At 49.3% G+C, this 14,480-nt stretch overlaps 1 protein-coding gene across 1 annotated transcript; it reads right to left on the reverse strand.

Moving 5' to 3' along the window:
- Positions 1-975: 975 nt before the first annotated feature.
- On the reverse strand, positions 976-4,132 carry LOC130118167 (protein S100-A13-like). Its single transcript, XM_056286546.1, has 3 exons — positions 4,055-4,132; positions 3,808-3,949; positions 976-1,150 (listed from the first exon to the last, which is right to left on the reverse strand). The coding sequence occupies exons 2-3, from the start codon at positions 3,934-3,936 to the stop codon at positions 1,016-1,018; spliced, it is 264 nt and encodes an 87-aa protein (XP_056142521.1). The 5' UTR covers positions 3,937-3,949; positions 4,055-4,132; the 3' UTR covers positions 976-1,015.
- Positions 4,133-14,480: the final 10,348 nt, after the last annotated feature.

Here is a 14,480-nt window from a genome sequence, read left to right on the forward strand (position 1 = left end):
CCACCCTCACCCCCACCACCGCCACCACCACCACCACCACCCGCCCGGTGTTATGACTCTACCTCCTGCAGGGGGACTGACAAAATGTGAGTCACATTTTCCAGTGAACGTGTATCTCTCGCAGTTCGGGATAAGACAGGACGGAGAGACCACACACACACACACACACGCACAGACACACACACACACACACACACACACGCACACACACACACACACACACACACACACACACACACACACACTTCATCCACAATAACACTCTGTGTGTGTGTGTGTGTGTGTGTGTGTGTGTGTGTGTGTGTGTGTGTGTGTGGCGAAACGCCAATGCATGCATGCATGCGTGGCTGTATAAGTGTGTGTGTGTGTGTGGGGTGTGTGTGTGTGTGTGTGTGTGTGTGTCCCTGCATGTTGGGAAATAGGATTAGTTCTAGTCTGGCTGGTTTTTGGCGCTGCACGTTAGCAGCGCAGCCTTGATAGAGTTATTAGGTTGCTGTAACAGACAGGTGAGTTGAGGTGGGGTGAGAGACGGGGGGGGGGTTGGTGCTGCAGGGGGTGGGGGGTGGTGCTGAACGACATGGAAGGGAGGATGTTGTAATTACAGAGAGCAACCCTACACCGCAGGTCACATGCAGTGTGTGCAGAGGACCAGGATGTGCGGGAGGCCGATTAGGGTGAAAAGGCCGAAAATGTGCACATGCGTGCTGAAAATGTGCACATGCGTGCTGAAAATGTGCACATGCGTGCTGAAAATGTGCACGCGCACACGTCGAGATCGTGCACATCCGCACTGAAAACCTTTCACACGCCGCCATCTTCCCAAACGTGCGCACACGTGTCAGTGAGTAACGCGACGTCGGCGTGCACGTGCACATATTTCAGCGCTTTCACCCTAATCGACCTCCCGTACCAGGGCGTGTCCTTGCTAATTTCGTAGACGAGTCAATCGCACACACGCACACACACACACACACACACACACACATACAGAGATGTAAAATAAGATCTGCAGACGCTATTTGCCAAATCCTCCGTGCTGGTTTGCCAGACGTCCGACCAGCTGCCAGAACTCCAGGAAGGTGAGCTCCCCGTCGCAGTTTTCATCCAGCGTGCTCATGAGGTGGTCAATGACCGCAGGGTCGCCCGCGTCCTGCAGGGAGACAGGCACGTTTACTGGACTCGCGCCGCATCTCGGCACACCGGCGTTAGCATCGCATTAGCATTTACTGTCCCACTGGAATGATGTGGGCCGGGTTAAAGTGGTTCTGCAGACTCAAGGGGAAAAGTAAGTGAGGCTGGGGGAGCAGAGGCAGGCCAGCTAACACCACTGACCTGTGGAACAGAAAAGCAATGCATCAACAAAACAAAAAAAGAAAAAAGAGGTGGTTTGGCACAATGATCGGCGTTTCTGTCGCCATCTAGCGACCAGTGTGAGTAGTGCAGCCCTTTACCAGCGTAACAAGCAGCATGGAATTTTCCACAGCAGCATTCCCAGCTTTCCCTGGGCCTCAAGACCTACTTATTGCAAAACTGTCTTCTGCTCGGAGTTCAGGAGTGCCGTTACTGGCGTTTACCCGATCAGCACATCGCTCAAGGTCACATATTCACTATCAAATCAAAATCATTCTTGCGTTATTAGTCTCTGACACCGTGCACGTTCTCGTGACTTGAATGGGGGCGAGTCATTACTGACTTACTGCGAGGACCCACCTGCGCCACCTGCATGATCAGCATCCACACACGGTGGCGCAAAAGCGAACCGACCGTGAGACCAGAATTCCCTTACTCCTGCAGTGCGTTCACGTTTGGCCCATCCATCTATTACCTGCCAGGAAATGAGTGTGCTCTATTCTGCCTGGAGGCTTTATTACAGGGGACGTTTGTCTCGGAGGCACTGATGTATATATATATATACATATATATATACACACACACATATATATATATATAAAATGTGTGTGTGTGTGTGTGTGTGTGTATGATGTGTGTATATATGATGTGTGTGTATATATAATGTATATATACATACATGCACTTTATATATATATATAAATGTATAAATGTATATTATATAATATATATATAATGTATATATACATGTATGTTTCATATTTTATATTATAAAAATTGTCTTGCTGACAATAAAAAAGACTACAAAAACTACATATATAATTTTGTATTATATATATATATATAATATACTATATATTTATACATATATATAAAATATAAGATATTATATATGTATAGAATTTTTGTGGCCTTTTGTATTGTCAGCAAGGCAATTTTTATACATATATATATAAACTATCCATCCATTATCTGAACCACTTATCCTGCTCTCAGGGTGGCGGGGATGCTGGAGCCTATTCCAGCAGTCACTGGGCGCCAGGCGGGGAGACACCCTGGACAGGCCACTTTGGACCTTCGACAGGCCGCCAGGCCATCACGAAATATTATATATGTATATATATGTATATGTATATGTATATATATATATATAAACTATAATATATATTTATACATATAAATATAAACTATAAAATACTATATATAGAGTGTATATATATAGTATGTATATATATATATATATATATATATATAATTTTGTGGCCTTCTGTATTGTCAGCAAAAAAATTATTAATTCAGTTATTATTAGATTATTTATTCTGTCAGCATGAATGAATCTGATGTTTTGCCTTCATCGTAGCTGCTATATGCCCTGAAACCAGCCTATTTAGCAAGACAATGAGTTTAACCTTTCCCTTCATTCACTGCTGTGAACGAACAAGTTCTTCCTGCTCATGAAGTTGGATCGCTCAGCGGAGGGCAGGGTTATTAAGCCGAGGGCAGCCAATATCAATTCCAATGCTAGCTGATTAATGGGCAGGGGTTATTTATTAATCCTAAACTGGGTTTTGGCTACTGGTGTTGAGGGATGTGGCAAGGTGAAGGTCCGTCATACACTTGGTCTTCCTCGTCTGATTGTTGGCCACATGAAGGCTACCTGCCAGATTCTGCCACGTGGCTGCTGAGGTGGAGACGCCAGACGGTGTGCGCCACCTCACCTCGTGGATCTGCGGCTGCCTCGTCTTCAACGTGTCATCCACAGAAAGTGGCAAAAGGTTTGTGTAAACCTCCTAGAGTTTATCTTCCAAAAACAAAGCATGCATAGTATCTTGATATTATGTGGAGTTTTTCCTTTCTTTTTTTCCCCCCCCCTCCCTTTTCCTCCCCAATTGTATCCGGCCAATTACCCCCACTCTCCCGAGCCGTACCGGTCGCTGCTCCACCCCCTCTGCCGATCTGGGGAGGGCTGCAGGCTACCACATGCCTCCTCCTCCCATACATGTGGAGTCACCAGCCGCTTCGTTTCACCTGACAGCGAGGAGTTTCACCAGGGGGACGTAGCACATGGGAGGATCATGCTATTCCCCCCCAGTCCCCCCCTCCGAACAGGCCAGAGGAGGCGCTAGTGCAGCGACCGAGACACATACCCACATCCGGCTTCCCACCTGCAGACATGGTGAACTGTGTCTAAGCTGGAGGTAACACAGGGATTTGAACCGGCGAGCCCCGTGTTGGCAAGGCAACGGAACAGACCGCTACGCCACCCGAACGCCCTCACGTGGAGTTTTCTACATCTGAACCGAGGGTCACGGGATAGCGGGTGTTGTGTAGAATGTAATGACTGCAAAACCCTCTGGGACTAAATTGGGATGTAGGACTACAACAGTACACTTTATCTAAGATGGGTTTAGTAACACTCTAACCCCCCCTGCCCCCCCCAACATGCATCCGCATTACCTTGACAAGGTTCGGGAGCTGTGAAGCCACCAGTTTCTGGAACTCCCCTCGGCTGAGCGTGTCCGAGGAACCATCACTCCCTGCATAGGCCTTGAACTGGGACACCAGCACACCGATGGCGGCCTCCATCACACGCCGAGAGCTGGAGCCAGCGGGTCGGTAAAAAGGAACACAAAACGTCGCAATTCTTTAATCATGACACGTGTCTAAGTGAAACTTACTGGAAGGAAGGAAGACTTGGACTCACCTGCTCGCCAACTAGTCAGAGGACGGATGTCAAGCTCTGAACATCAGGAGCCTTCGTGTGGTCCCTCCTTCCTCTCCCCCTCTCGAATTTTATCATCTCCTTAACTCAGCAGCTGCCAGCGGGGGGTGAATCATTAATTCATCTCTTGCAGTAACTTCACGGTTTGTTTTTCTTTCCCGCTGTTTTTCCACTGCGCGCCGTCTCCTCTCCGTGATGCATCTGCATTCCTTAGTTAAACATGGAAACATGATCTCCTCTCTCGCAGGAGGTATTTGGTCAATAGGTGACCCCGCAAACCGCCTCAAAACCAGGCCAAACTAAAGCTCGAACAGACGACTTTGGCCACGGGCCCTACTGTGAGAGTGTCCAACATGTGGAGTGTTCCTCATTCGAAGCTGCAATCCTGCAGATTTACACGCAAATCAGCCGTCTAGTGCCCCGACTTCACCGCCAAAATCCAAGTCGCGGAGGCTTCTGCAGCGGTTCCTTGCACAACTTTTGCCGCCGAGTAGGACTCCCTCTAGAAAAACACGCCGGGTTGTGTTTCGAGACCTCGCCACAGCAGCCCGGCGTGAAATAATGAGGCAGGGTTTTAAGGAGAAGCGAAGTCGTGTCGTGCACAACGGTCGGATACGGGTGAGCGGGCCGGACGAGCCGGCGGATGCTGCAAAACCAACAGCGGAAACTCGGGGTCAACCGTGTCTATTTGCTTCGGAAGACAGGAAGATGCCGATTCTAGAAGCCAAACGTCTTTAAGGGTCACGTGTTTGTGGGTATGCGCGATTGCTGCGACACTGACGGGTTCAGACGTTGTCAGATCAACGTCTCACATGACGTCCCCGGGCCATCAAACCACTTATCCGATCAGCTTCGTGTTGGAACCACGGTGAGGTTCGGGTTCGGGGCTAAAGGGTCAGGAGTGGTCCCAAGGTCAACATGTCAGTTGTTGATCTGAAAACACGGTTTATGCTGTGTTGTGTGTGCGTCACTGCTGCCGTTCGGGTGGGGTCACGCTGGCAGAGAGCCGCCCCCCTCCTCGGCCCCATCGCCGTTGGTTACGAGCGAAGCCCTGCAGTCGACACCCCGTTGAGATTTTGTAGGTGTGCCTTCGCGTACCACGGTTACCAGTGGCGGATCTAGAGGTGCTTTCCTGGGGGGGGCAAAGGGGTGGCGTGAGGTTCAAGGAGGGGGGGGGGCAATGGACGTTATTCTAAACGTGTTATTATTCAGAACTCGGATTGTTCTCTGCTGTTTGAGATGAGTTTGGTGCGGGTCTCATTGACCTTCACCATGCATGTACATAAAAAATACTTTAACAACATATTATCTGATTTATAAATGGGGTGACAAGACTGTGTCCCAGAGGTGGCAGCTGCCACCCCTTGCCGCCCGTAGATCCGCGCCTGACGATTACCCAGAAACCCCCTCTCCGTGCTGCTTACGGATCCTGGCACAGGAGCCGGTTTCAACAAAAACAAATGCCGAAACGAGCATTCGCTGCATTTCCTGTTGAACTCTGCAGTGTGGCGGTGTGGCTAAAGGATGAAAGGAGTACAACGGGAGGCGGTAAATCAGCCGCATTGCAAAACCACTTTCCTTAGCTCGCTCGTCTTTCCCTCTCAAGACCGCGTTCCACGCTAGGTGTGGTTTCACTTCAGAAATGACACAGCAGGTGATGTAGCGAACTCGGGGGACGACGCAACCACAGGAACCGCCGCGGCCGGGAAGCGAGCCCGTATCGCCCGCACCGCAGGAGGCGTCGCTAACCGCTCGGCTAAAGGGTCAGGCCCGCGAGCCAGAAGCCAGCGTGTCTACTAATCTACTAACCCCCCCCCCCTCCCACCCGCTCTAGAGGGGTGGGAACAGTCAACACAACGGGGTCAATGACCATCAGCAAGCACAACGGCCTTACCCTCCCCATACCCCCGACACCTAGACCCTCCTATCTCGGCCATATAACAGCCACGTGCACACCGTTACACACTGAAGTGTGCAGTCACACATGCCATCATCATCATCATCACCTATTACTAGCGAGAGAGAGAGGTACAGCTCATTTGACACAAGTGGCTTTAAGACTGGATTGAGCAACCACGGTTTAATACTCAACAGCATGTAATGTTATTCGGCTAATAAGTCACCGACAGTGGTATTGTTTTGCTTTATCGGTGCAGGATGGCGGTGGGTCTTCCGAGTTCGCAAGAGCGCATCCGTCAGCCCAGCTTGCGAAACAACATCTGCGATACTCAAACCCTCCGATGCGCTTTCCCGCATCTTCAACACGTCGGCCTCGCGAGTCCCTCCGTCGATTGATGGAGGGCAGCTTGGAGATCAGGGGACAGAATTCTCACGCGGACAAATAAAAGAGAGTTTCCGTTTCAAAACACAATGCTCTAACTAACCCTTCCAAAGCTTACGCGACAACTCTAGAGCCGAGTCGCACGTCTCTCTGAGACTTGACTGGGAAGTAAGTGATTAAGCCCGAGAGGTTTACGCTTCAGACAGAAAGGAGGTCTATAGAAAACTCTCTCTCTAAACCGGACAGGCAGCAGGAATGATTATATATCGGTTTCTATTGGGTTGTACCCAGCTGAGTGTGTCCATTTACCTCAGTGGGAGTTTGTATGTAGGTTACACCGATCAGCCAGAACATTAAAACCACCCTCGTGCTGCCAAAACCGCTCTGAGCCGTCGAGGCATGGACTCCAGAAGACCTCCGAAGGTGTCCTCTGGTATCTGGCACCAAGACGTTAGCGGCAGATCCTTTAAGTCCTGTAAGTTGCGGGGTTGGGACCTCCACGGATCGGACTCGTTTTTCCAGCACATCTCACAGATGCCCCATCGGATTGAGATCTGGAGAATTTGGAGGCCGAGGCAACACCTTGAACTCTGTCATGTTCCTCAAACCATTCCTGAACAGTTTTTGCAGGGTGGCAGGGTCCGTTATTCTGCTGAAAGAGGCCACTGCCACCGGGGAATCACCACGCCATAGTGCATCCTGGTGCCGTCTCTTCCCCATCAGAACCAGGCCACCTTCTTCCATTGCTCCATGGTCCAGTTCTGATGCCCATGTGCCCCTTGTAGGCACTTTTGGCGGCGGACAGGGCACATCATGGGTCCTCTGACCAGTCTGCAGCTACACAGCCCCATACGCAGCAAGCTGTGATACACTGTGTCTTCTGACACCCGTCGATTAACTTTTAATTAACATGAACTTTCGCAGCAATTTGAGCTACGGGATTGGACCACATGGGCTAGCCTTCACTCGCCACACGTATCAGTGAACCTTGGGCGCCCATGGCCCTGTCGCTGGCTCACCGGTTGTCCTCCTTTGGTAGGTACTGACCACTGCATACCGGAAACACCCCACAAGACCTGCCGTTGTGGAGAGGCTCTGACCCAGTCGCCTAGCCACCAAAATTTGGCCCTTGTCCAAGTCTCTCAGATCCTTACACTTGCCCCATTTTTCCTGCTTTCAACACATCAACTTCAAGAACTGACTGTTCACTTGCGGCCTAATATATCCCACCCCTTGACAGGTGCCGTTGTAATGACATAATCAATGTCATTCACTTACCCGTCAGTGGCTTAATGTTTTGGCTGATCGGTGTATCAGCGGCGGCTGCTGACCAAAATGTTTGGCGAGCGGCAATCTCACTTTTTATCTCCCGAACGGCAGCAGCAATGGCTTCAATCAGATCGTTTTGTATGGTCTTAGACATCCCAGGAAACACAGGATGACTTCAAATGAGCAGCCAGAACAGCACCATAGTGGGAAAACCCTTCTACCATCTCTCTGTAGTTTCCTTTATTATCGGACTTTTCACTCTCATCATGCCCCCCCCCCAAAAAATGCTGCTCCTGACGACCCAATAATGTCACCGAATCGATCAACCTTTTCTGAATGGCAGGGGTTTCCAGACCGTGTCGTTACGCTTCTCACATTTCCCAACAGACCTGACTGCACGGCTGCACTGACATGCTCCTTTGGCTTTTTTATGAAGCTGAACAGATATGTCAAAATGTCGTAGATCCTCAACTCCGTCTCTTGCAAACTTTGAAGAACACCCATCTCCTGCAGCAGCACACTTACACACACCACGCAAGGCCAGCCATACAGGCGGTGTGTCAGCACACTCCCCGTTAGCCACCCCACCTAGTCATACCTAGAACACTTAAAACTCCCACTTACCGAGCCCATCCCTGCACTAGCTTAATGGGAGCTTTGGTCCCCCCCCCCCCTTGCCTTCACTCCTAGTTTGTCCTCATAGGAGAAAATGCGAAAAGATTCCCGTAGGATCCGGTCCACGATGTTTGCATGCATCATAATTTGCAAAAATTGCGAAAGACAGGACAGGAGCTCGCTAAGCTAAGTTACAATAACTAACGTTAGCCTACAGCACAGGGCTGCTACACGAGGTCAAGATCAAATATACAAATATAAAGAATCTACTCATATATTTTCAGAATGTGTGTGTGTGGTGTTAGTGTGTGTGTGTGTGTGTGCGTTAGTGTAGATAGCGGGACCGAAAACTGAAGCACTTATGATCCCAATTCTTTTTGGAGGTGGTAGGTATTGTCTCAGAGAGTTAAGGGAAAAATCCCAGACAATTAAAATTATGCATAATTATGCATAAATATGCAAAATATGCATTTTTATAAAAAATGGCTAAAAAACACCTTTCTCGGCATTTCAGATGATTCTGAGCATCTTTGATTTTTTTCACCTATATAAAAAAAAATTCTGGGACTCAAATGTTTTGGCATTATGCAAAATATATGCATTTTTGCAAAAATGCACTTATGATCCTCATTTTTGTTGGAGGTGGTAGGTATTGTTCCAGAGAGGACCAGAAAAATAGCAGAACATTAAAATAATTATAATAATTATGCATAATTATGCAAAATATGCATTTTATAAAAATGGCTAAAACCACTTTTCTCGGCATTTCAGATGATTCTGAGCATTTGGGGGGAGGGAGTTGGAGTGGGGGGGGTTTAGGGGCAGGGGGAAGGCGGTTAGCTGGCAGGATGAAGAGGAGGAGGGAGATTTAGACGGGTGGATAACCAAACCGCTACATTGTAGCGGGGTTCTGCTAGTATGAACAATAAATTTGAACATGACAGCTCTGAACGGATCCTTAATCATTATAATATTTAAAATAGAACCACCAGAAACTACTGTAGTAATCACTCATCTATCTTAGGCTAATCTCTAGGGTTGGGCATCGTTTGGATTGTACCGATTCTGATTCCGATTCTGCTTTTCGATTCCGGTTCTTAACGATCCTTGATTCCGGTTCTTCGAGAGGCGGGGTCTAAACGGGTCACGTGCTTCTTTCACAGGAGACTTTTTTTTATTTTAAAAAAAAAACTTTATACAAGCCACTCCGTTTTAAGACACAGTCGCACCCTGTTTAGAAAAATGAGCATATCTGCCTTCTCAGACCGTGTACGCTGCGGCGGAGCCAGAGCGGGGGCATGGGGGCGGTCGCCCCAGGGCCCACGAGGTCGGGGGGGGCGGGGCCCCGTTTGGAGCTCTGTTGCGAACGCACCGGGCCTCGGGACTCCGACGCATTCAGTGACACACTCGTAAAGTTGGCTAATGATAAACAATACAGTGCAGTACGGGGCCCCTATACATAGATATTAACGGCCCCTGTAAAGGCTATGGTGGCGGACACTAGGGGCTGTGCCCCTCACCCAGCAGGACTGTGAGCTGGGGGCGTGGTTTACGTTCCCGGGGGGGCTTGCTGGTGCAGGGTTGTTCCTGCTGTAGTTTGGTTTTGGAGCTGAGGACTGAACAGCAAACTCGCCTTCGTCTCCTGTGTTTTTTCCTCATCCCGCCACAACTACGGCCTCTTTTACGACTACTGATGAACGCGTCGGAGCTGTGATCCAGCCGTGATTGGCTGTGAGGTACAACCGCGTCACACTGCCAGAAGGGGGCGTGAGTAAGCGGTTTTTTTTACGCTTGACAGCTCCGCCCCCTTTGTGCTGAGACCCACGCTCCGCCCCTGCGCGTACGCGAGCGTTCAGCGCAGGAAACCCACGTTTCAGTGGGTGGCGTAGCAGTCTATTCCGTTGCCTACCGACGCGGGATCGTCGGTTCGAATCCCCGTGTTGCCTCCGGCTCGGTCGGGCGTCCCTACAGACACAATTGGCCGTGTCTGCGGGGGGGGAAGTCGGATGTGGGTATGTGTCCTGGTCGCTGCACTGGCGCCTCCTCTGGTCGGTCCGGTCGGGGCGCCCACGGATCGGCGGAGAGGAGGTGGAGCAGCGAACGGGACGGCTCAAGAGGAGCTGGGTAATTGGCCGGATACAAATTGGGGAGAAATTTGGAAAAGGGAATAAAATTTTTAAAAAAAAATTTTCGTACAGTTTATAGGTACAAGTTGTTTGCTGTTTCGCCGTTGCGAATAACACAAACGCCATTAAAGTTCACCTACCCGGTTGTGGCGACGTGGCTGAAACGGACGCCGAGGCAGCAGATGGAGAGCGGCGCGACGCGTCACGCGCGGTAACACTGGTTCGTCCGTGCGCCGCGCGGGCCAAGGTGTTGGGCCATATTTGTTGCGCGTCCTCCCTTGCACGAAATAACGTCGCCGCTGTGCCGACCCCTTCATTCGCCGTCGACCTCCGCCTGCTCCGCCCCGCGATGGCGCGCTTTTAACTTTCGGAGGCGGAAACTACGGAAGCCGCACGCCGCCACCGCGGAAACGGAACCGAGCTTTAGCGCGAGCGAAATGTGTTTAGGAACCGATAGGCGGAATCGAAATTTGAATTTCTTAACGATTCCTTTGGAATCGGAATTTGGGAATATCCAACCCTACTAATCCCTTTTTCTTGTCTTTCTTATCTTATGCAGCCAAGGTATGGCGAAGATTGGAGAACAAGTCAAGGATTGGAAAGGCTGAACTGGTGTTCCCTGATTGGTTTAGAGCAGTGTCTCTCAACCGGGGGTCCGCGGACCCCTAGTGGTCCTTGGTGTAATTGCAAGGGGTCCGTGAAAATAAAACATCTTTAAAAAAAAAGATCCTATGACATTTATAGAAATAGGATTATTTTACTCAAATGTGACTGAGACCTTTATCTACCTAAACTATAAAGGGTAACAGGACTTTTTTCTCTAATTACATCTGTTTCACAAGTGTAATTTATTGTATTTTAATAAGAGATCTCGCTCCCGTTTGCATTGTTAAAAGTTACTGCATAAGAATTCTGTTGTTACATATATCTGAAAGTTACTGAATACATATTCTGTTTTGTTACATATATCTGAAAGTTACTGAATACATATTCTGTTTTGTTACATATATCTGAAAGTTACTGAATACATATTCTGTTTTGTTACATATATCTGAAAGTTACTGAATACATATTCTGTTTTGTTACATATATCTGAAAGTTACTGAATACATATTCTGTTTTGTTACATATATCTGAAAGTTACTGAATACATATTCTGTTTTGTTACATCTATCTGAAAGTTACTGAATACATATTCTGTTTTGTTACATATATCTGAAAGTTACTGAATACATATTCTGTTTTGTTACATATATCTGAAAGTTACTGAATACATATTCTGTTTTGTTACATCTATCTGAAAGTTACTGCATAAGAATTCTGTTTTGTTAACTATATCTAAGTTACAACTGAAAGCTCTTATTTTTGCCCCAAAGAGTGAATAAATGCTATAATGCAATTTAAAATGCAGTTTCTACTGTTTCTATCAAATTGCAACCCCCCTCCCCCAAGATCAGGTGGAGGGGTCCTCAGGGTAGATCAAAAATACACAGGGGGTCCAGCACCCCAAAAAGGTTGAGAACCACTGGTTTAGAGGGGTGTCAATCATTTTCAGGTCGAGGAACGACTGGGTGAAGCACCGCTTCACTGGGCGGGCATTGAAGCGCGTCATAGACCGTTACTGTCCAATCAACAACGTGTAAGGTACTTTTTCAACTTACATCCACTTACATTGGGCGAGCGAAGCAGAACACTCCCCCGTGTCACCTCAAGAGGGCGTTGTATTGCAGGATACCCACGGCACTTTTATTTTTTTAAAAGTGACACTTTTTTGTTTGGTTCACAGAGGAAATAGCCATTCAAATGAAACGTTGGCATCTGACAAAGACGTTTTATGTGATATGTATGTTATGTTTTGTTTTGTGTTTGCTTTTTGGCGAAGCACCGCTTCACCCGGATGTGGCTGTGTGTCCTGGTCGCTGCACTAGCGCCTCCTCTGGTCGGTTGGTGCACCTGTTCGGGCGGGGGGGGGGGTAGCGTGATCCTCCCACGTGCTACATCCCCCTGGCGAAACTCCTCACTGTCAGGTGAAAAGAAGCAGCTGGTGACTCCACATGTATCGGAGGAGGCATGTGGTAGTCTGCAGCCCCCCTGGACAAGCAAAAGGGGTGGAGCAGAGACCGGGACGGCCATCCTTGGGGGTCGTCCTCTGTGTGGAGTTTGCATGTTCTCCCCGTGTCTGCGTGGGTTTCCTCCGGGGGCTCCGGTTTCCTCCCACAGTCCAAACACATGTAGGTCAGGTGACTCGGCCATACTAAATTGTCCCTAGGTGTGAATGGGTGGGTGGGTGTGTGTGCACGTGTGTGGCGGCCCTGTGTGGCGGCCCTGTGTGGCGGCCTGTCCAGGGTGTCTCCCTGCCCGCCGCCCAATGGCTGCCGGGATAGGCTCCAGCATCCCTGTGACCCTGAGAGCAGGATACGCGGTTCAGGTAACGGATGAATAAATGAAAGCCACTCTATTTGACATTGTATTCTTACAATGGAATGTGTCTTCTGCATGTAACCCATCCTGTTGTATGGGAGCAGTGAGCAGCTGCAGCGCCCGGGGGACCAACTCCAGTTCTTCTCTCCACTGCCTTGCTCAGGGGCACAGACAGGTGTATTAACCCTAACACGCGTGTCTTTTTTGATGGTGGGAGGAACCCGGAGCACCCGGAGGAAACCCACGCAGACACTAGGAGAACATGCAAACTCCACACAGAAAGGGTCCGGGGTTCGAACCCAGGGCCTTCTTGCTGTGATGCAACAGTGCTAACCACTGGGCCACCGTGCTGCCGCAGCGTATAATTTTGTGTATTTGTATTTTTGTTAAACCTAAAGCTTGATGGAGATTTTGACCTGAATGAGGACCAGAAATCAAACATTGATGCTAAGTGCCTCAGCTGGGACTTGGCCCCTGTTAATTCTGAAAATAGGAGGTGGCTCCCTGAGAAAGTCCTTCTTCATGCTGCAAGTCTCATGAATCTAGCCAGTTTCCATAGCTGGAGTTCATGACTCGGTATGCGTAAGAAACCAAGCGGCCTTGTTGTTACCGCATCAAGTAACCAAGGTGGCATTTCCACCTCCAGCCCGGAGACCGGGTCCGCTCCTGTCTACTTGTGTTTATTGTATTGTGTCGTGCCGGCAGCATCCCATTCAGGGTCAGATGAAGAGTTCGATGCTGGCAGCGGACGCAGCATCACCGGATACCCGAGAGCGTGCATTCAGAAAGGTGTGCCTTTACTCAGCACACCGGTGGTTTCAAGACGCCATAACGTGACATATTGATAAAAAGTACTGTGTAGTTCGAGGAATCCTGTTGTCACGTTGAGGGTGACTCGGGGCTCCTTTGTCTTTCTCCTCACCCGTTCAGCTCCGTCCCAACAGGCTTTGCAGTTTGCTTGAGTTCTGGGTTGGCTGGGCCGTTCTGCCCCAGCACCTCCATGTGAAAGTCAAGGGTGTCAGCTTGCCAGCGTGACCCGCTTCGAAACTGTACACTTGCCCGGGCACCACACCTCCCTCGACAAGTTCAAAACTGATCTCCGGGGGTCTTGCTTCTACAGCGGCTCTGGACTCCTTGAGCCGTTTATCCGCAGTGACTCGGTGTGTTTCTGGGGGCCCGAGCAGCAAAGCTTCGAAGCCACTTGTTGCGTTTCCACCTTTCTACCCAGTGTTTCTCTACCTTGCTGTTACTCATCATCTTGTAAAGACATCCAGTCAAGCATGCACAACATCACTAAGGTATGTGGAATAACACGAGGAGCTCGGCTTACTGTGGAACCTCCAACGAGCACCAACGCTCGAGTCGGAGGAACAACGCCGCTGTGCCACCTCACCGTTTAACCAAATTCAAATTAAGTGTGAAAGAGGACCTGAGATCAATGGGTTCAACAAAACCTGTATGCAGTGTTGTAGTCGAGTCACTAAACCTCGAGTCCGAGTCGAGTCTCGAGTCCCCAAAGAGTCCGAGTCAAGTCCCCATTACCCGAGTCCGAGTCATCAAGGTTGAGTCTGAGTTGGGGCGTCTCTTTAGGCATCTTAGCACTAACTGTTACTGAACATGAGGGTATGCACGGGAATCCGCATGTAGGTGGACCACATGTGCCCGCCCTTGCACGAAACTGAGTGTCACGGTATTA

The sequence above is a fragment of the Lampris incognitus genome, chromosome 9, assembly GCF_029633865.1.
Source record: "Lampris incognitus isolate fLamInc1 chromosome 9, fLamInc1.hap2, whole genome shotgun sequence".
Lineage (NCBI taxonomy): Eukaryota > Metazoa > Chordata > Actinopteri > Lampriformes > Lampridae > Lampris > Lampris incognitus.